At 49.1% G+C, this 21,718-nt stretch overlaps 1 protein-coding gene across 4 annotated transcripts in view; it reads right to left on the reverse strand.

Moving 5' to 3' along the window:
* COQ8A (coenzyme Q8A) overlaps positions 1–20,688 on the reverse strand; it is a 35,952-nt gene extending 15,264 nt beyond the window's left edge. The window contains exons 1-5 of one of the 4 annotated variants that reach the window (XM_081298082.1): positions 20,580–20,688; positions 20,155–20,201; positions 4,301–4,486; positions 834–1,247; positions 511–577 (exon numbers count right to left, since the gene is read on the reverse strand). In XM_081298082.1, coding sequence (XP_081154208.1) covers positions 511–577; positions 834–1,247; positions 4,301–4,477 — 658 coding nt within the window. In that variant the 5' untranslated portion in view covers positions 4,478–4,486; positions 20,155–20,201; positions 20,580–20,688. Of the gene's footprint in view, positions 1–510; positions 578–833; positions 1,248–4,300; positions 4,487–20,154; positions 20,202–20,416 lie in introns of all 4 variants that reach the window. The other 3 variants (XM_081298083.1, XM_081298084.1, XM_081298085.1) reach the window with 3 other exon arrangements.
* Positions 20,689–21,718: the final 1,030 nt, after the last annotated feature.

Here is a 21,718-nt window from a genome sequence, read left to right on the forward strand (position 1 = left end):
CTCCCTTTTAAGTTGATTATCTCAGGTGTCGTATCACAGTGATGGGGATGTGGACTAGTACAGTGGGGCTTTTAAAAGAGAAGAGGCGGCACTGGTGACCAGCATGTATGATGGAAGAGACTTCGAAAGCAGCCTCCTTCCTGGAGAGGCCTTCCAAACAGCTATCAGGAGTGAGGCTAGGGCAGGAGGAAAGGGTGACGCTGCAGAGACTCCCCCTCCCAAGTGAGACCTGCCAAGGAGTTCAGGCTGCAGCTCATGGCAAGGAATCAGTCACACTCCAGCCCCAGGGGTGAGCCCAGACAGAGCTAGAAACCAGAAACTGGGTCATCAGCCTGTGGAAAACATCCATTCCCCCAACAGTCAATGCAAGGGCAGGTACCTCCACCTGCTCCCCCATCCCAGAACATGGCTGGGTCCCCACCCATTCCCACCTCCATGCAGGCCCCACAGTAGCCCCAGCTTTCCTTGCCCAGGACTGACTTGGCAGCAGAGCACACACGGCCACCTTACCTCCAAAGTTGGCCAGCCGCCCAATTCGTGTAACTGGCACCTTCCGCTCCCGAGCCCGCTCACTGAGCTGGAGGGAGAAGAGAGAGACTTACATAATCAGCAAACAGGGATAAGACCAACCTCAGGGGTTCACACTGCCCCCACATCCCATTCCACCCCAAAAGGCAGCAGTTCTACCTGACAGCACGTTCCACCAAAAGGCTACCACATTCCTAAAAACCCAACCACAACACCCACAAAAAATCCCCAAACGGGAAGCTGACACCAATACCACTGTGAGTGGGAACCGCCCAGCCCCACACCAAGGGGCCTCCCAGACACACCATCTGCTTGTGTGGTTTGCTCTCAGGGCGACCCTTGGCCTGCCGGGCCTTCTCAATGTCCTCAGCCGTGAGGCCCCCCAGTGGGGACTGGTCCTGGTGGAAGAACCTTCGCTGGAAGCCGGGGGCAGAGAATAAGTCTCTGGGTTCTGCAAAGAGTCTCCTGTTAACTCTGCCCAGAGGGGAGGCTCCCTGGCCCGGGAGCCCAGTTTCCCTAAAGGGTCCACTGGCAACATAGGCAGGAGCTGGGCCCTCGCTGTGGGCGTGACCCAGAGGAGGAGACAGTGACTGGTCAAGAGTGGAGGTGACAGAGAAGTCTGCAGAAGATCCAGATGCCTGTGTCCCTGAGAAGTGGACCTCTGCTTCCAGGTCGTCAAAGCTCTCAGTGGCCTCAGTCTCTCCATACATATCCTGACCCTGCAGGAAATAAAGGCCAATGTGAGAACCACAGGACAGAACACCACTCCCCACCTCTCCAGTCCTTCAGAGGAAACACCATGCTACACCCAAGACCCACGGCCCCCTTCCCAGCCCAGAGCCAGGACCCAAACTGCCATCTGTTTCTTCCAGGGCTCTGCTGTGTGGTCCCAGGCAGGCAGCCAGGGAAGGGGCTGCAGAGGTTTGGGAAAGGAAAAGCTTTAAGAGAAAACCACCACCAAGGGCCAGCCAGAGTGAGGGGGTGCACAGATGGGAAGCAGCCGGACCCACTCCAGGCCAGCACCTCACTGCAGACATGAACTCCAGTCAACAAGGGCATGCAGTTAAGAGCTTCTCAGAGGAGAAGTGTCACAACCAGGACTGGGCCTGCTGGGCCTGGGAGCTCCTGATGCAGGGGAAAGGGAACACAGGACATATTGTGTTTTCTTCATAATGGGCACCCAGGCCTGACCTCTGGGGCACTGATTCTTTCTACTTTTGAACCTGGAATGACCTTGAGTGAGTCCCTAACCCTTTTTTGCTACTTCCTCAACTGAAAATAGAACCCCTGCAGCCTGAGTGACACAGGACAAAGCCAAGGCCAAGGAACCCGCCCAAGGAGGCTATAATTCGATAGCACCAAGTCCTGAAGCCAGTGGCCTGGATTCCCTGGTTCAAGTGAAATCACCAGGCTACATGCTTCCCACAGGTTATGCAAAAACAGGAGAAGATTCCAAATCTTCATACTCTCATCAGCCTAAGAAGAGGACAGGCTATTACTGTCATTTCACAAAGGGAAACTAAGACTGACAGTTAATGTGATTGACAAAAGCTATCAGCCATCAAATGGCAGAGCAGGGGTCCTAAGCCAAGGTTTGCCCTGCCAAATACCCCAGGTCACCTATTTTTCTCATAGTAGAAATTGATCACATTTGGACTCACTAGGCATCTCTCAGATGGCCACTGAAGCCCTGGAGCAAGGAGTCTGGAGCAAGGTGCATAAGCCATGGCAGGGGCCCTTCCTACTTCTTAACTGCAGGATGGCCACATGGCCTTGGATTCCAGCTACTGACATGGTGGTGGAACCCCTCAGGCAGTGAAGGATCCCCAGTGCCTCAGAGGGACTCTGTAAGTGCCTACCAAATGGTGTGTGAACAAATCCCTTGGGGAGATGAAAGCAGGTAGGTTCCCAGAGTCATTGAACTTCTATTTTCTTGGGGTGGGGCGGGTTAGGGGAGGTGGCAACCATAAATCTAAGTGCTAGGGAACAAACAGAAGCCAAAACAGTCATCCTCCTCAGGTACCTCATTTACAGTGGTGAATGGTTACTCCCTCCTACCCCAAGAGCTATTCTGGGGGATGGCCCTGCCTCTCCCAGACACAGGGGCTCAGGCTTATAGGAGGGGAGTGATCCTGGGCAGAGGCCCTTCTTGTGCTGGTGGAGAAGGCCTGCCCAGGTCTAGCACACTACCTCACTTCTGGGTGGGCCCAGGGAGCTGGGGCAACCTCACTTGGAACTCGGAGGGTTCCACAGGCAGATCAGCCAACAGAAAGGCGAGGGCTCCTTGCCACAGAAGGCATTGAGCAAGACAACTGGGGCCACAGCCCAGTGTCGGCAGAGGGCAGGCAATAGCAGGGATCTTGACTGGGGGCAGCACAAGGATTCAGGCCCTATCACTCATATATCATGGGTCTTGTAACAAACTGCTCAGATTCAGTTTTCTCTTCTGAGAAAATGGGGTAAGCATCCAAGCCTGGCCCCATCCCAGGACATAAGGAGGGACACTTAAAAGTTAAAGGTCTATGTGTAGGGCAAAAGAGACACTGTACCACCATTAACCCCAGCAGAGGAGGAGCTGGGAATCCCACGCCTAAGACTGAGCAGAGTCCTGGGAACTATGACATCCTCACGGCCAGAGAAGCATGGTGACCGTTGTTCAGAGGTCAGCCAGTCACAGAAGGAATGAGGAGCCAGGCGGCCACTGCAACAACTACCAATACACACAGCTTCCTCAGACCCGCAGGTTATCAGGAATAGAGGGACACCACAGTGGGCAATGCCCTGCCTGGGTAGGCCTGTCTATACTCTGCAGCACTCAATTTTTCTTAAAAACCATGTCTTAGAAGGAAGATACAGAGGCTTCTCTCCGCCTCCGCCCCCTCCAGACAGGGGGGACAAGATGGAGGCCAAAGACGAAGCTGCCCTCAGCAGGGCTGTGCCAGCTGCCATCTTGGAAAAGAGTGGCGCCCCCAAGTCAGGTGCCCAGAGGTGCTCAGCAAAAGGAAGGAGAAAATGGAGGTCAGCTCTTAGCTGAAGCTCAGGAGGCTCAACAGGAAGAGCTTCAAAGACTGAGCCAGGCCAATCAACACCTGGGCCCTGCCATGTACTGCATGTGTATGCCCCCAAATCCCCCTGTTGAAACCTAACCCCCGGGTGCTGCATTAAGAGGAGGGGCCTTTGGGAGATGATTAGGTCATGAGGGTGCCCTCATGAACTGGACTAGGGTCCTCATAAAAAAGACCCCAGAGAGCTCCTGGCCTTCCATCTGCCATGTAAGGACACAGCAAGAAGGCGTCAACCATGAATTAGGAAACAGATCTTTGGACACTGAATTTACCAGCGCCTTGATCTTGGCCTTTCCGGCCTCAAAATTCTGAGAAATAAATATTTGCTAATTAAGCCTCCCAGTCAATGGCATTTTTTAAAAATAGTTTTTTAGTTGTAGATGGACACAGTACATTTATTTTATTTATTCTTTTTTATGTGGTGCTGAGGATCGAACCCAGCGCCTCACATGTGCCAGGCAAGTGCTCTACCACTGAGCCACAACTCTAGCCCAGTCAATGGCATTTTGCTACTAAGTGACCACACCCTCACATAGGGGCCCTGCCCTGGGACAGCAGGACATGCTGGCCACTGGGCTCTCAAGCCCTGTGCACAAGACTAGTCCCCAAGTATCTGTGTCCTGATTACACCCCAGGCCTCACCAGGAGCTCCAGGTCTGGCCCTCTTCCCATCAGCACTCCCCACATTGCTGGGATAGCCTCCTTACCTGCACCTTCCCCAAGACCATGCCAATCTGCTCCACAGCTGTGGACTGCAGAGCTCTGGCGGCCATGATGAGCTCCCCACCAAGGCCCAAGTGCTGCAGGTGGGTTTCCATGGCCGCCTGGGTCAGCTTGGCAAGGCCTTTGGCCACCATTATGGCATCCCCCAACATGGCAGCCATCCTTCAGGGCTGGAAGAGAGAAGGCCAAGTCAGGGACAGAGTGCCACACCTCACTGGCCAGCTCCACACCCAACTCTGGGCAGAAGGCAGCTGGTTGTGTGTGTGTGTGTGTGTGTGTGTGTGTGTGTGTTTTATCACAGATTTTCCCTTCTGATAAAAGCTGACTGAGGGTAAATAAAAGGCCCAGGGCTCAAGGTAGACTTTGGTGACTCCCAATTCTCCACAGTGCTGAGCAGAATTAACAACTGTTGACTATCTTGTGCTCACCGCTTCTAACGTTACCTCACCTGGGCCTCGACACCCTGTGAAAATCCCAAGGCACAGAGAGGTGAAGTAACTGCTCAGAGAGATCAAGTGACAGGACTTGAACTGTGTGCTGACTCCTAGTTTAGTGCTCTCTCCTCCGGACCAAAACTTCATGTTGGAGGAGTAGTCCATTCACAATAGCTGTGTCCCAACACTTAGTAGCTTAGGGGTGCCTGTCCTGTCCCAAGTACTCTTACTTATTCCAATAAAGTCTCTGACAGACACCCAGACTGAGGAAAGTACAGAGCCCTCCCTGATCCCCACCTCCATCAAGCCCCCTGGGCCTCGCCTAGTTACCAAGCCAATGTTTCCAAACTGCAGACCAGACCCACGGCACATTAAGAACAAAATGGCCCAGCGTGGGAAATGGAGCATCAGGAAACCCCTCAGGAGCCTGTCACAGAAACAGATTCTGCTGGTTGTGTGTGTCCAGCTCTCTCCCTCTTCTGTCTACTGGGTTACAGCATAAAGTGTGTTTCTTAATGTAGGTCAGAGTCAGAGACACTGAAAACTGCTAGACGGAGTGAAGTCAGGTACAGCCTGGTGTGTCATTGACTACTCCAGGCACTACATATTAGGGTCTCAGATAAATCCTGGTAACGCAGAGTGTTACCAGGGATGGCAGGGCAGGAGGACGCTGCAGGAAAAGAACAGCAGGGCACCCCACTGCAGCATCCAGGGAGCTCCCTGGCTGGGAGAGGAGGGGGACCTGGGTGGCCAGGTGAGCAGAGGTGGCAGGAGCGGCTGCAAGGCCCAGAGACAGCAAGTCAGAAGCAGAGAAGGGTATGGATGGCACTTCAGGCAGGAGAGCTGCATGAACAAACATGGGCAGGCTGAGGAGGGAGGGACAGGATGAGGGGGGCCCTGGAGTTCCCTTCTCTCATCACACTGACAGCACGACAGGTGGGAGACTGTGCAAGGACAATGATAAGGCTCCCTAACCAGAATTCCAGGGACATCTGAAGACAGCTCCCTCCTCCCTTCCCTTCTCAGGGAGCAGCCCCTGAGTCACTCCAGAGATCCCTGCAGGGATCAGCTCTGCTCCTAAGAACTGTCGTGATAATCAGAGAAACCCGCTACTGCCCAGGCCCCGGGCACACAGGGATGAGCTGCCATAACATGCTTAGCTTACACCTTCCCTTCGAGTGGGGGCCGCTACCATGTAACATCTTATAAACAGTCGATGACATGGTTATTATTGACCCCAGTTTATAAGTGAGAAAACCAAACAAGAGCAGTTAACTAACTGGCCAAGGTCACAGAGCTCCTCAATAGTAGCCCTGGCCTGCTCTGGGACCACACCATGCTGCCTCTCCAAACGCGTGGCCCACCAACTCACAGGGACAGGACATGACGCAGACACAAGTAACCACTCACATTCTAATCCAAGCCAGGGAGGTTTGGAGAAGGTGACCACTGAAAAAGATGTGAGATAGGAATGGGAGCTGGCCCAACCCATCACTGGGTGCCATGTCACACACTGGGCTCTGCTCTACACTCCTGCAATGAATGGCAATAGACAAGGGTAATCCCCGCAGACCAAATGTCTAGGACGGGGAAGACAGCGTGCAATCATGACTCAAGTGGCCTGGGGCCAGCTTTCAACTAGCAGTCCAGAGTTCCACCCCTGACACACACAGATGCTCTTCAGTTCCTACCCTTAGGGGTAGAAGCAGCCACCAGGGCCCTCTAGACCCTAGAGAGGGAGAAGGTTCTTGAAAGAGATGTCAGGGACACATGGTGGCAGAAGCAGAGGCCCCAGGCATATTTGTTCAGAAGGATCCTGTCAGTGGTCTCAGGACCATCCACCAGGTACAAGGTCCTCACAAACAGGCCTTCCTCTGGCTCACCTTTAATCAATCTGGACAACCAGGACAGGCATGGCCCTGTGGGGAGACCTGATAATTCCAAACCTCACCTCACCTACTACCTGACATCCAGTCTTCCTTAGAACATTCTCCTAAGACCTATTTTAAAAATTCAAACGTTGTTTTCAGACTTCAAACTCTTTCTGCCTGACTTTTCCACCCAGGTTGACATAACCACATACTAAAGTTTTACCACAGTGAATATGGTAAGCGAACTTTTTGGACAGTGTAGCCAGCCTGGCCCACTAATGGAAGTTCAATTTTATAAGTACCGCGCGCTAACCGATTGCGCCACTGGAGCTCCTGGAAGTTCAATTTTAAAAAGCCACTCAAGGTCCCACACCAGCAGTAAGGTGAATCTGGGACCCAACAGAGTCCTAATTCTTCTGTCGACAAAACCGAAGTCTGTTGCAAGCTGAAATTACACCTCTATTTGGGAACTAAGAAAAATTGTCTCTTTCTGTATCTTCCTAACCTTTTAATTTTGGTTCACATATCCTACTTTCAAAATTAAAAAAATATTTAAGCCGGGAGTGGTGGCATTGTAATTCCAGTGATTTGGGAGGCTGAGGCACAAGGATCGCAAATTCAAGGCCAGCCTCAGTAATTTTGTGAGACCCTGTTTCAAAATAAAAAATAAAAAGGGCTGAGGATGTGGCTCAGTGGTTAAGTGCCCCTGGGCTCAATTCCCAATACAAAAAAAAAAAAAAATTTGTTATGTTTTTCTTCCTGTCTTTATGGCTGCATCTCACATTCCCAGGGAACTTCCAATCAATGCCAAGTCTCACCCTAGATACTGGCCCTAGAGCCAGCACCAATGGAAAGAAAGTCCTTTACATGAGTACTGTGAGGCAAAACTTGTTTTTCTCACAATCAACAGACATCACTAATAAACACAATCAGTGATTTGTGAGATGAACACACGGACCTCATAACCACCACAGCCAGCCCCTACCCACCCACCTTCGGCAAATATTTTTTACCTGCCATGCAGGATTACACTCCAACCTCCCTCACGGTACAAAGTGAGCCAACCACTCCCACCCTTATCAACATAGGAAATTTTCTGCAAGGGAGACATTGCCCTCAAAGAAGCAGAGGGGAAAACCACCAGAAGGATAGATCTTTCCACAATTTTTCTCACCTCTGGTTTTCAAAAATTGGGTCTCAAAAACCCTATTTCTAATTGACCACAATCCCAATATGACCCATAATTCAACCATCCTGAATTGTTGTCACAAACCCCTCTAGGAATGCCTAGAGAATCAGCATCTCTGGGGCATGCATGTTCAACACACTTTAAATTAAAAAAAAAAAAATGAAAAGCCCCCCAAACACATTTAATACAGAAGCACCATGATTTCATCTATAAGCATCAAGACCCTCACTGGGACCAACAGTCCCCCTGCCCATTGCAACCTGCTGGTCCCTGTAGTGATTTTTGGGACCTCACCAATGAGAAACCCAAAAATGGAGAATTCTAGCTCAGGAAGCCTCAGTGCCTGGCCATTCACCTCTGAGTAGGGGAAGCTGAAAGTTCTGGGTGGTCACAAACTACGTGGCAGGGGTGGAGGATGGGCTCACATTTAGGAATGTGCACTAGCTAGGAACTATAGAAAAAGAAAAGTCACTCTGTTTTCTTTCACTAACATCTCCTGCTACTCTGGCTAGTCCCTGCAGGCCCTGGGATGAACGTGCCCCAGCCTGGGGCACCTAGAGTGCAGTGGCATGTAGGCACATCTATAATGGGCAGACTCCAGGGAGATGCCAGAGGCCAGCTGGTGCTAATATGCCAGGATCAGAAGCAGATGCACAGAAATACCTGCCCAAGTAGAAAAGACTGCTCTCAGAGCCTGGACATGGGCCCCAGCTCTGTTACCACCAGCTGTTTGACTCGGCCTCTTCATCCCTTCTCAGGAGGAGAGGAGTCAGGCCCTTTTCTGGCCCTACTGTACTAAACTGCTATTAAGCAAATAAACAAAGATATTCTCTAGAGAGAAAGAGAACTGGAATAAATGCAGTTTCCTATTCCTTGGGGACAAGAATTGAGAAAGCACAAGGTGGCTTGCACGGTCATGAGAGTCCCCAAGCTCTATGAGGATATCTTCCCATTGACCTTTGCTCTCTGACCCTCCTAAAGAGCTTCCAGAAAGTCCACTCAGCCATGCTGGAGAGCAGGCTCCAGCTGAAAGTTACAAAGAACACGGAACTTTCAAATCTAGTCACCAGAATTGAAAACACCCTAGGGATGCTTACCTGGCCATTATAGTAAGATGTGCCAAAAAGAATTTGAGTCGTATTCTTCTTATTTACTTATTTTTTATTTTTTATTTTTTTTGGTGCTGGGGATTGAACCCTGTACATGTGAGGCAAGCACTCTACCAACTGAGCTATATCCCCAGCCCCTCTTTTTAAAAATAAACAAAACAGCAAGCCTGACGAGGATAAAGCAAACGGACACATCACACACGCATCCACTCAGCACCCACATGTGGAAGGAATTCATGCTAGCAGGGGTTCCTACATGAACCTCCAGTTTTCCCCTTCACAGCCGGAATGTACCATCTGTCACCTGTCTCCTCTCATGAAGTGACAGCAAGCTGAGGATGGTGTGTTAGAATTTACGAGGGCTGAGACTGTAGCTCAGTCGTAAAATGCTTGCCTCGGAGGTATGAGGCACTAGGCTAGGTTCAATCCTCAGCACCACATAAAAATAAATGAAGACACTGTGTGTTCATCTACAACTAAATAAACATTTTTTAAAAAATCAATTTACTAAGCAGCTGTTCAATCCCCTTTATGCCTACACAGCATTGCAGACCAGCTCCCACGAAAGCAAAACAGTGGTACCTTTAATCTCCAAATTCCAGGGTCCACCTCCTTCAGTTCCTTCCTAGTCACAGCTGCCACCACAGCCTTGGGATGGCTGGTATAACAACCCAGTGCCAACTGCACAGGAAGCCCTCTGTCCTGGGAGGTGGGGGAAGAAGGGCAGAGCCCGTACTAAGACACCTCCCTTGAAACAGGCTACATCCAGCCCTCTGCTGCTCCCACATCACCCAACATCCCACAGACACTGCAAATTCAACAGGTCCAAAGCTACCCTCATCACCCCTACCCCGCTGTCCAGGGCTCCCCATCCTGAGGCATACCACCACCCACCACCCGCTGCTTTCCAACCCTCCTAACCTGCCCCAATTCACCTGCATGTTCCCACCTGGGCCATGCAACAGCCTCTACCTTCAGCTCTACCCACCCCCCACTTTCTTTTCCCTCAATGCATTCCTATGCTGCTGGCGGCAACCCCAGCCCCCAGGCCTCATGGTTTCTCTGAGATTTCTAAGAGGCTGAAAGAACCTTCCAGGCCCAGCTCCCCCTACCTCCCCTTCACACTTGCCTCGTTCCCTCCACTGAGTGTGTGTTCCAACCTATTCCTAGCCTCCACGCTCACAAGTGCACTTACTCCCCTCATCACAGGACTGTGAGCTCAACAGTCAGCTCCTCCAGAAGCCGTCCCCAGCACCCTGTATCCCATGGCATTGCAGCCACCACCATGCTCTGAATCTGCCTGTGAATCTATCCCCCTCCATGCACACTAGACTGAAAACCACAAGACAAGAATCACATCCGTTTTTCCATCTTCCCTGTCTCTCCAGCATCAAGCACAGCACTGGGGCCCATAGGTGATAAATACCTGTTAAATGAAATGAACTCAGCTGGTCTCTCCAGGTTGGAGAAAGCCTGCCATCTGCAGAACTGGCTCATAGCTCCGACTCTACTTAAACTAAGCAGAACCAAGGCCTCCGCAGAGCTGCCGGTCTGAGGCAGTAGCCCTGGAGCTTTAGTCTCTATCAGATTTACCCAGTAGGTGTGTTTAAAACAAAAAACAAACCAAACACATAAACACACACACACACACACACACACACACACACTCTCTCTCTCTCTCTCTCCCCCTCCCTCTTTCCCTCCCCCCCCACTCTGCCGGACCACACTCCAGAGCTTCTGATTTCGTAGGTCTGGGATGGGGATGGGGAATCTGCATTTCTAGCAAGCATGCTACAACACTGCTGGTCCTCAAAACTTACTAGAACTTACTAGAACCCCAGTCCTGGAAGCAGAGGATAGGTCAGTGCCAGAGAACAGGCAGGAAGTCTCCAGAGATCCCTTCTTAAAGTCTCCACCATCTTACCTCCCTCCCTAAGTGTGGCTTTCCCCTTAAGTAGAAACCTTAAGTTGCCCTCCTTTTCCCCACTATCCCTTCAAGAACCTGAAAAAGGAAATCAGAAGTGCCTGAGCTTAAAAACAATAGCCCAAAGGTTCTCAAAAGCTGCCACTTGAAGCAGACTAAGGCAAGGCCTATTTAGTGACCTTGAGGAGACACCATAAGGGGCTAGCCAATGACCTTCTGCTTCTTCCCAGCTGAAAACCATATTTTTACTTTGAGCACAGACATCTCGATTTCTACCTTGCAGGGACCCTGAAAAGTTCTCATATATCTTTTGAGATTTTTTTCCTTCTTTCTCTGAGAAAAAGGAAACACCAGTTGACTGTTTCCTTCAAGGACTCAGAAAATGAATGTGTTGGGAAATTTCTGAGCCCAAATCCATGAACTTGGATAGATCTGTCCTTTGCCTAAGCCTTTTACATTACAGACCAGGGACCATCACTCAAACCTCTCAGGCTACTCCAGGTTTCTGCCTAGTGAGATCTGGCCTCAGGGCCTCTGTCAAAAAGGTCAGAAATATCCTAAGGCTCTATCCATCTTCAAAGGCAAAAGAATACTATGAAAAGAACCCAGAGGAAGAGAAAGTGGAAAATGGCCTGTTTGCCTTGCCAGCCCCTGCCAGGCCTGGTGAGTCCATGCTTCATGATGAAGACAGGCCTCTGGCAGTCGCACTCCACCTCCCCCATACCCCACACCAGAAACCCCCTGTCCCCATCTCCTCCCCAGGCCATCCTGACTGATAACAATCCAAGAATCCTCCCCCAGCCCCTCAAAATGCATTACCTTAAAAATGGATGTATGTAATTATTTCAAGTACAAGAATGTAAATCTCCACATGGTCTAAGATGCATTAGTTGAATACTGGTACATCCACAGGTACAGCCGTTTAAATGACACTGGGAAAGGTACTTATGGCAAATAAGAAAGCATAAAACATGTCCCCACATGAAAAAAAGGTCACAAAACAATAAACATTAAAAGCATGTGGTTTTCTCTGAGTGGTAGGACAACAGATTCATTTGAAATTATTTATTTCCTTAATAGTTTATCAAATTTTCTACAGAAAATTTATGCTTTACCTTTGCAATATTAAAATTATATAAAAAAATCTTATATATATTCTGTTTATTTTTTTATAAAAAGCAAGTATACAAATTGCAATTAAAAAAAAAAAAAACTTTCCCACATCCCTCTAGTGCTTGTTCAGGGCAGAACTGGCAGAAGGTGAAGGTGACAGACCAGAATGCTATAAATAATGTCTCTACATGCCCCTGGTTAGCCACTGTCCATCAGAAGACAACTGCCCCTGACAGACTGACAGGCAGATGGAACATGGTCATCCCATTTTGGGGAATGAGGGTCAACTTCCCTTCTCAGAAATGGTGTGAAAACCACTTGACACAGCCCTCCCCTAATACTGGCCCAAGTGCTAAAAGACAGAATAATCAATGAGTGCTTACACTCTCTCCCAAAAAAATCCAGAATTAAGTATTGTGTATAATAATCACATTTGCTGAACCAGAAATAAAGTCAGGTAACATTACTAGCATCCTTTTAGGCAGAAAGAGGGCAAACCAGGGTCCTAGAGCCATATCTGGCCCTGCTGCCTATTTTTGTAAATAAAGTTCTATTAGAACACACCCAGCACATTCGTTTATATATTGACTATGTTCATTCACTCACCTGTGTGTCTATGACTGCTGGGTTTGTTTGTTTTGTTTGTTTGATTGAGTTTTTTGTTGTTTTGCTTTTGCTACAATAGGAGAGTGGAATAGTTGCCAGAGAGAACTAAAGTCTACAAAACCCCAAAATATTCACTATCAGGCCCTTAAAGACAAAGTAAGTCAACTCCTAACACAATAGTGTAAACTATAACCACAATTATCCCAGGAAATCTGGACCTTTATTTTTTATTTATTTATATATGGTGCTGAGAATCAAATCCAGTGCCTCACACATGCTAGACAAGCACTCACTCTTCCACTGCGCCACAGCTCCAGCTCTATCCCTGGAAATTTGGAAGTCACTCGAGTCGTATTGGAGCAACTACAGTTATCACGCAGGCTGGTATTGGAGCAAAGATCCCCTTTTAAGCTCTGCTCCTGACCCCAAGAAACAGGCTCACCCCACTATAGCCTAAGGCCCCAGGCTAGACCAGCTTTTTCTGGGTTATCTATGGTAAAGTGGCCCCTAATTGCTGCTTATAAAGGGGTCATGCTGCAGGGGTTGTAGCTCAGTGGCAGAGCACTCACCTCGCATGTGTGAGGCACTGGGTTCAATCCTAAGCACCACATAATAAATAAATTAATTAAATAAAGGCATTCTGTCCATTTACAACTAGTCCCCTCCAAAAAAATTTTTTTAATAAGGGGGTCATGCCTGAGGTGTGTGAGGGGGTGCTGGGTGCCAACTTCCTGAACATCTCTTCTCCTTCCTCTTGCCACTTCAGGGGACTCCCAGCCATAACTGAGACTACCTGCATTCCCTCCTCTCATCTTAACAGACAAGAGCCATTGTCAGTCCACAGTTTGAGCTCATATAAATTCATCTACCATGTAATCATCCCTTCATTCCTATGCTTTCATAGAATTCTTAACAAGAGCCCCTGGCTGGGCAAGTGCTGGGTATGGGCACATCCATGAAACGTGGGGCGTTGGCTAGAAGAGACACACAAGCAGACGGGCAGACAGATGGGAGGCTCACTTCTGCCTCCACCCCAAGGCCTGCACAGCCATGTCTGCAGGGCAGGAGTGGCCTCCTGGTGAGCCACACAGGCTGATCTGTCTGCTGTGGATGAGAGGTTGGTACACAGGGCTGCTCAGCATGGTCAACACATGGTCACCACAGCCTTTTGGATGGCCTGTGGAGTCCTGCCTTGGAAGGAAAGGAGTTTCTGGACCTCAAATTGTCTTCTATATAGACTTCATGTTCCCTTGAAGTTGCTTCCAGATACTGGGCTTTTTCTTGAAAGTCCTTGAAAATTATATTTTTTTTTTTTTTGGACCCAGGGTTTAAACTCAGGGGCACTCGACCACTGAGATACTCCCCAGCCCTATTTTATCTTTTAAAATACACTGAGTTGTTAGTGCTTTGCTAAGTTGCTGAGGCTGGCTTTGAACTCCCAATCTTCCTGCCTCAGCCTCCCGAGCTGCTTGGATTACAGGTATGAGCCACTGCACCCAGCAAAAATTATATACTCTTGTGCTAACACACACAAGGGCTTGTTGAGCAGCAATTATTCAGACACTCTCCTTCAATGAATTTAATCAGTTCCCAAAATGCTTTTGTGAGAAGTAGAACCAGCACAACATGATGATGGTAACTACCACTGCTTTTCTGAGCATTTAGTACATGCTGGGCTCTGTGCTAAGTGTTCTACTTAAGCAGGGATGTGTTAACTCGATCATTTTTAAAATGTAGGTACAGTGCCTATTTTGTAGCTGTTATGGTTTAGATCTAAGTTTCATGTGTTGAAAGCCTGGTCCCCCAGGCAGCAATGTTCATAGGTGAAGCTTTTGGGAACTGACTGGATCATGAAGGCTCTGATCTCATCAATGGATTCTTACACTGATGTGTTCATAATTGAACGGATTATTGGGAAGTGGTGAAACTATAGGAGGTTGGACCTAGTTAGAGGATGTAGGTCACTGGCAATGTGCCCTGGAAGGGTATACCTTGTCCTCATCAATCTCTCACTCTGCTTCCTGATGCCAAAAGGAGAGCAGCTTTCCTCTGTGATGCCTTTCCTCACCTCATACCATTTCTCACCTCAGGCCCAGAACAATAGAGCTAACTGACCATGGACTGAAACCTCTAAAACCATGAGCCAAAATAAATCTTTCCTCCTTTAAGTTGATTTTCTCAAGTAATTTGACACAGTGATGGAAAGCTGACCAACACAGTAGCTGAGAGAGCAAAGACAGAGAAGTTAAGAATGTGTTCAAAGTCACACAACTTGTAAAAAGTAAAGCGAGGTCCTGAATCCATTATGGCTCAGACAACTTGTTTATTAGTTTAGAGGTGTAAACAAGCAAAAGAGTATGGTTTTGAAGTCCCAGATTGCAAGCCTCCATTCTCCACACACTGGGCAATTAAGATATCCTTACCAGGGGAGGGAGGTGTAAAAGTAGCAGAAAGTGAAGTTCTAGCCTCCATTGATTTCCCAGAGAGGGCCAGAATCCCAAGGCACAGCCAGGCGACAGAGAGCTGAGTGTCCTCTCCCCCTTTTTTCAAAAAGGGCTGGGATATAGCTCAATACAGTATTTGTCTAGCAATGTGGGGGGCCCTAGGTTTAATCCCCAGCACCAAAAACACAAAAAAAATCCTTAGCTGATATTATTAATATTATTGCAACAAGCCAGGTGCGATGGCACACACCATAATCCCAGCTACTTGGAAGTCTAAGGCAGGAGGACTAAAAGTTCAAGGCTGGCCTAGGCAACTTAGACGGAGACTTTTTGTCAAAAGATACTAATTTTACTTATATAGAGATAAAATGTATAAATTCAATCACACAGACACTCTGGAATGAGATTCAGCCTGAACATGGATGAGATCAGCCTGGTAATCCCTTTATTTATATCCCCAGCTCCACGTTCCCGGTACAGGATCCAGTCTAAGTCAGGGAGGCAGGCAGGGCTCACCCTCTCTTGAGGACTCGTGTGGTTTATTTGGCACTGTGGTATGAGACAGCACTCAGCAGAGTGCTGGCAGCTGCCCTGAAGTGCCTTAGAAACGGGGCAGACATAAATACCCGCCCATGCTCCTTACAACAGGGTTGCTGAACCCAAGGAAATGTCCTTTCTGTTGGTGATCACCCTGAACCCCTCGGTATGCACAGCTACATACATGGCAATAGCAACATCCCTTGTCTAAAGAGATTTTTACAGGAGCCACGCTGGGAAGTATCCATGCCAGCTTCATGAGCTGTTCATGAGCTGGACACAAATACACCTCTATTTTGCCCCATTCCTTGTCTATATGAAGAGTGAGAGGAAAGGACGGGGAGGAGAAAGATCCTCCTCCCCAGAGGGCAAGTCTGCCTTGGCTTGTCAACCATGCTCCACGGAGGCATGAGTGGGCCATACAGCCAACCTGGCTGTGGCACAGCTTCCACCCTTTGCTGGGCCAAGTGTCGGTTGTAAACACCCTAGGGAGCAAGAGTCAGCGAGTTTCTTCTCAATCTTAGAAAGATCTGAGCTGTTTGCTCAAGCACCTGTCAAACAGTAACCACCTTCAGCTTACCAGGCAACCTGTTCTTTCCTTCACCCTCCTCTGAGCCAGAATCAGTGCCAAGCAAAAATTGTGCCAGACAAAGAACAAACAGTGGGACCAACCCCAGGCTCTGGACTTTGACATTTCTTTTCATATGAACAGTCCCTTGGACCTCTCATCCAGCCCAGTAGATGGTAGGGACACTGCTACCAGGTCCTCTAGCTCTGGACAATACACAGAATGGGATGAGGCTTGACAGGGAGGACCCAGGGATTCCAGGCCCAGCTCACCAACCAAGTTACACACAGGCACATCAGTTCTCCTCAGGTCTGCATGTCCTATATCCCCATGTGTAAAATATGGTACTTGACCTAGGATGGTCCCTAATTTCTAGGGATTCAGAAGAAGCCATTTACTCCTGGAGCACAGAGAATTGACAAGGAGACACACAGGGATAGTCCTAGAAACATGGATTTAACAGAGTCTGCAAAGGATAATGCTCAAAAGAACTAGGTATATTCTATGAATATGCCTATACTCTATGAATATACCTATATCATGGGGAGACTCCCCAGATGTTTCAAAAAAGATGGAGAGGTAGAAAAGTGGAGTGGCCATGCTCAGTAAATAAGCCTGGGAGAATCCAGTGAGTGGCACAGAGGTAGAGAGGGGAAACTCTGAGCTGTAGAGCTGCCTTCCCTCTACACATACTCTTGCTTCTATCAGGAGCAACCAGCTCCTCAAAGGATGGCAGAGGCAGGACCCTGAGACACCTATGACAGAAACTGGGTCTGGCTTTCTGTTACTCCTTCCATAGCAGACCTGTTTCCCCGAATATCCTCAAATTCCTAGTCCTTCCCACACGTTCTCCTCCCTAACCTATCTCTAAGAGCTATGTATTCTTCTGCCCTCAATTTCACCTTCCACAAAAACCTTTCCCCCTCAAGCCCACAAACCCATTCTCAGCTCTCCTGCACCAAACAACTTCTGCTGACGTTTCTCCTTCACTGCTAACAACTCCCAAAGATGGTGCACTTGTCTCTCCTGCTCCCCAAGCTGCCCTCTGTGACAACTGATGGTCTAGGCTAGTAGGTCGCTTCATCCGGCCTCTGTCAACACCCTTCACAGAGTTTCCTGCCAGCTCCACAGACCCAGAAACTCTCCCTTGTGCACTCTCTCTGGCCTCCTCCTTCACTGTTCCACAGCATAACTGGCCCTAGGCCCTCTTGACTCCCTGCTCTGCACACTGCTGCTTCTGCCTTTCCACAGCTAGCTAAGAAAAAGGCTTGCCTCCCTCTTAAGCCAGGAGTCCCTCTTACCCACTTAAAGCAATTCTAGAACAAAAACAAGATACTGTGCCATATAGTCTCATTCAAATCTCTCAGTTAACTACAAAGATGCTCTATGCTGGAGGGTGATGGAACTGTTTTACACCTTGATTGTGAGTGGTTATGTTACTATATGCATCCGTCTAACTGTGTAGGGCTACATATTAAAAAGGGAAAATTTACCACATGCCAATTATATCTTAATAAACAAGAATAGGAAAAAAATAGACCCACAGGTACCTCAGCTCCATCATGTCTAACACTAACATCACCATCTCCCCCAAACCTGCTCCTCCTGCTCTTTCTGTACCCTCTAAGGGTACAGTCACCATCACTCAGCTTCTCTCCTCAACTAGAAATCGCAGCCCTGTATCCACTTAGTCTATAAATTCTACCTGTATACATTCTCTTAGTCTGTGACTTGAGGTCTACATTCCCTCTGTCCTTAAGTCCTGGGATGTGCCACCATCCCTTCTCTCAAACTGTCTCCCTGGCTTCACCCCTCCCACATGTATAATTCTGGAAGAAACCGGACCCTGAGTTCCCCACTTGCACTGGCTCTCCCCAAGTCTCGACTGTTATTTAACAGGAATGCTGGAACTATTTCCAGTTGTCAGATCAAGACAACTCTTTAGCTAAATATTCCAGTCTAATTTTGCACACAGCTCCTGTTTCAACTGACAAAGATAATGACTCAGTGTCCATGGCCCTTGATGGAAAATTATCCTGCCAAGTTTTGAGCTTCCCAATAATAGATGTCTCCAAACTTCTCTTTGAGAAAGGAGAAGTGACCTCCCTTCCTAATCCTTTTCTATAGGCAACAAAGGGCACCCAAAAGACCTCGTAACTGACCAAGAAGTGTTGCAGGAAATTCCCGATATATTCCTACAGGATTAAATTAAAAACAAAGAAACAGAAATTCACAGTAGGTGCTTGGGATGTTTTCCTTTCCCTACTCAATAATCACTGTTTTTTTTTTCAGGTTCTCTACATGTCCACTATATTGAGACTCAGATGAGGGCATAAATTCTGGGCTAAATCTAAGCAAAATGTAGACTCAGAAGTAAAGCATCTTTCTCTGCACAAAAATAAATGGCTGTCATTGATAATAATGATCAACTATAAAGGAATTCCACAAATAGTAGGTTACCATGCTGCACCATTATTAAACTCCTAGAAGGGCAGGTGGAGGGGGGGTGTACACACATGTATGTTTGAAATGCAGCCAGACACTTATTCCCTGAACACACACGCCTGGCCTCCTCCCACAAGACACAGAGATGTGTGAGCAAAAAGTAAGGACGAGTAAAGCACCACCTTGGAAAAGTCGCTTATTGTTAAATGAACTGACCTCTCTGCCAGCATTCAGGCAGCTTACACTTGTTAGCTCATTACTAAAAAAGTGGCCAATGGTCACTTCATGTGCATATATTCCAGAGTCTTTCAAGATCCCCAAAGACAGAAACTACTGGTCTTCCACTTCCTCAGAACTCCCAACCCCACTAGTCACCACTACACATCCTTACAGACACAGTAAATGTCCATGAATTTCTACCTTCTCTCTGTTGGCAGGTTTCACCTTTGCCACCCAGTGCTCAGGTGAGGACTCCTTTAAAGCTCCATATGCACAGCTTCTACTGTTTGCTTACGGCAGGTGGCATAACACTGCCCTCTCCCTAAACCCCTCAACTACTCCTGGGCAGGTCTGAGAGAGGCCTCTGGAAGCATGAGATGACCCTTTTTAGTCTTATCTGGGTGGTTGTCAATCAAAGACAATTTTTCCCTCCAGGAGACCTTTGCAATGTCTGGAGACATTCTCAATTGTTACAACTGGTGGGACAGAGAATCAGGGTGGCTACTTTGCTGGTAGATAGAAGCCAAAAATGCTGTTACACCTCCTACAATGCACAGGACCGGTCCCTCACAACAAAGAATCATGAGTCCAAAATGTCAATAGTTTGGAGGTTGAGAAACCCTATCATAAGTGATGCACTAGCTCTAAGAAAGGTGTCCAGACTGCCATTTCACTTTTCCTTTGAATCATCTGAGGTCAGGCCAACAATTTCAACAATTCTGCATGGTCTGCATACTTGCAAGGCTAAATCAAACACCTGAAACTGTCACTTCAGTCTTAAAGATGCTCCTCCTGTGAACCATCTCTCCTTTTTGTCCCTTCTCCTGAGAAGGGGCTTCCTCTCAACAGTCCTCCTGCCAGTATGACCCACCTATCCACAGCACAACTGGTAAGCTGGCATCAATGCATGTTCAAATCCTTTGGTCTGGAATGCCCAGCTCCTGAGTCCTGTCACGCAGATGAAGGCCCAAGTGAGCACGGACAAGTTTTCCAACAGGCTGCAAGCCCAACCCAGGCTTAGGACACACAAAGACTTTCACCCTTCAGGAATATGACATCTCTTATTCAAATGGAGAGTCCTAACACTCAGACCTGCCTCTGGAGCATTCTCCTTCACCCTACACATGGGAAAACAAGCGTAGTTTGGCAGAAAGAGATGTTGCCACTGTGCATGAATGACAATGAGCCAGGGAAAGTCTAGCTTAGGAAATTTAGCCCAGACCACTAATAATATTTTCTAGTGCCTGGAAAAATAGGAGGAAGGATCAAAGTAAAGCAAATGGAGGAAAGAACTAACAAGGTTCCCAAGTTCACCCCAAACCCCCACCTGTGAAACCCAACAGCTGGATCCCCTTAAGGAGGTCAAAGTTCTTACAAACCTGCAGCACAAGCAGTTAGAGTTCCCAGACACACGGTAGGAGGGGACCTGGAAATTAAAACACATGTAATTATGAGAAAACGAAGCAGGGAAACTATACTGGCAACCAAGAGACACCAGCTGGAGGTGGCAGCGCCTCCCGGTTGCTGGGTCGCATTCCAGACACACGGCTTTGTGCCTTCCCCGAAACAAGGCGGGATGGCCGAGGTGGGCACGCGGGTGGGAGACCACTGCACAGCCCCTACCCTGCACCTGAAGCGCACCCAGTGCAACCCGCTACGGAGCTCAGAGACCAGAGAAACTCGCAGCAGGAACCCGCGCTGTCACCTGAGGCTGCAAGAATGGCCTGGACAGGTGGTGAGGCCAGCACTTGCCGCAGCCGGAAGGCGCCCGAGCACGCTGTAGGCCCGCGGGTGGCAGCCTTACCCGGAGGCACTAAGCTGAGATCTCGGTCACCTTCGCGCCGCTCCGTACGTGCCAACGCGGGCGCCTAACACGCGCTCGGGGTCTGTTTACCATACTCGCTGGCGCCCTATGAGGCCCCGCGTTGACTGGCCCCGCCCCCCCAGGCTACTCCCATTGGCTGTGCCGTCGTAGCCTACCCATCGCCGCACGGCGCAGGGCGGGGGAGCGTTGCTCGGCCCTGCGCGCGGCCGCAGCCAATCGAAACCAAGGGCGGAGCGAGATCAGCCAATGGGATGCTACTATGGCGGGCAGAGCCCCTCCCATTTTCCTTCCCCCCCCCCCCCCACGGCCCCGCTGCCCTTTCCCCTAGTTAGAAAAGCGGCGTTTGTGGCCCGCGCGCTTGCGTCCTGAGTCCAGGCCTTTTCCGGCGCATCCGCACTGACTGGCCACGTGCACGTCACGTCCCGGCGAATGCTAGCTGGGGCTCCGAAAGGGCCTGGGAGAGTAAGCGAGAGGCACAGCAGGCGACTGCTAGGGGCACGGTGCACTTTGAGGAACCGGCGAGCTTTGCACCTTTTCCCATCTTTGTATGGAGAGGGCCTCTTACCGATTTCCATAAAAATCATTCTGGGAAGGGGAAAGCGCGGCAGCCAAAGCAGAACGCACTTCCACCTCTAGTGTCCTGGCCCTCCTACTTTATCCAGCTTTCTTCTTAGGCTAATTGTGTTTACTTTGTGTGAGCACTATTCTCAAAACAGCCTTTGCTGGGTTGGGGCGCCCGAGGAGTGACGGAATTTAGAGCTGAGGCACCTGGTCTCCTCCTCACTGATGACTAGAGGCTCGGCTCTCCTGACAGCTGGGGACAGGCCAACAGGTGGAAGGAGCTAAGCCCGGAGGAGAGCGCCTGCGGCCCTTTCAGTCAGTGGGTGGCACATCAGAGCTGCCACTTGAAGAACACAGAGAAGATACGTTTGGACCAAGGTCCATACCTTGGCTCCCTTTCACCACACGGGAGAAAAAGACCAGCCAAGCCTCAAGGCCTTCTCAGGGTACTCACCTCTCCCTACTACACTAATTGTTCTTTATGTTGCCTGTGGCCTTCCAAGTGTTCCCATCTAGTGACCCCCACACTAGGATTCATCCACCCCTGTATCTTACCA

The sequence above is a fragment of the Spermophilus citellus genome, assembly GCF_964194105.1.
Source record: "Spermophilus citellus genome assembly, chromosome: 6".
NCBI lineage: Eukaryota > Metazoa > Chordata > Mammalia > Rodentia > Sciuridae > Spermophilus > Spermophilus citellus.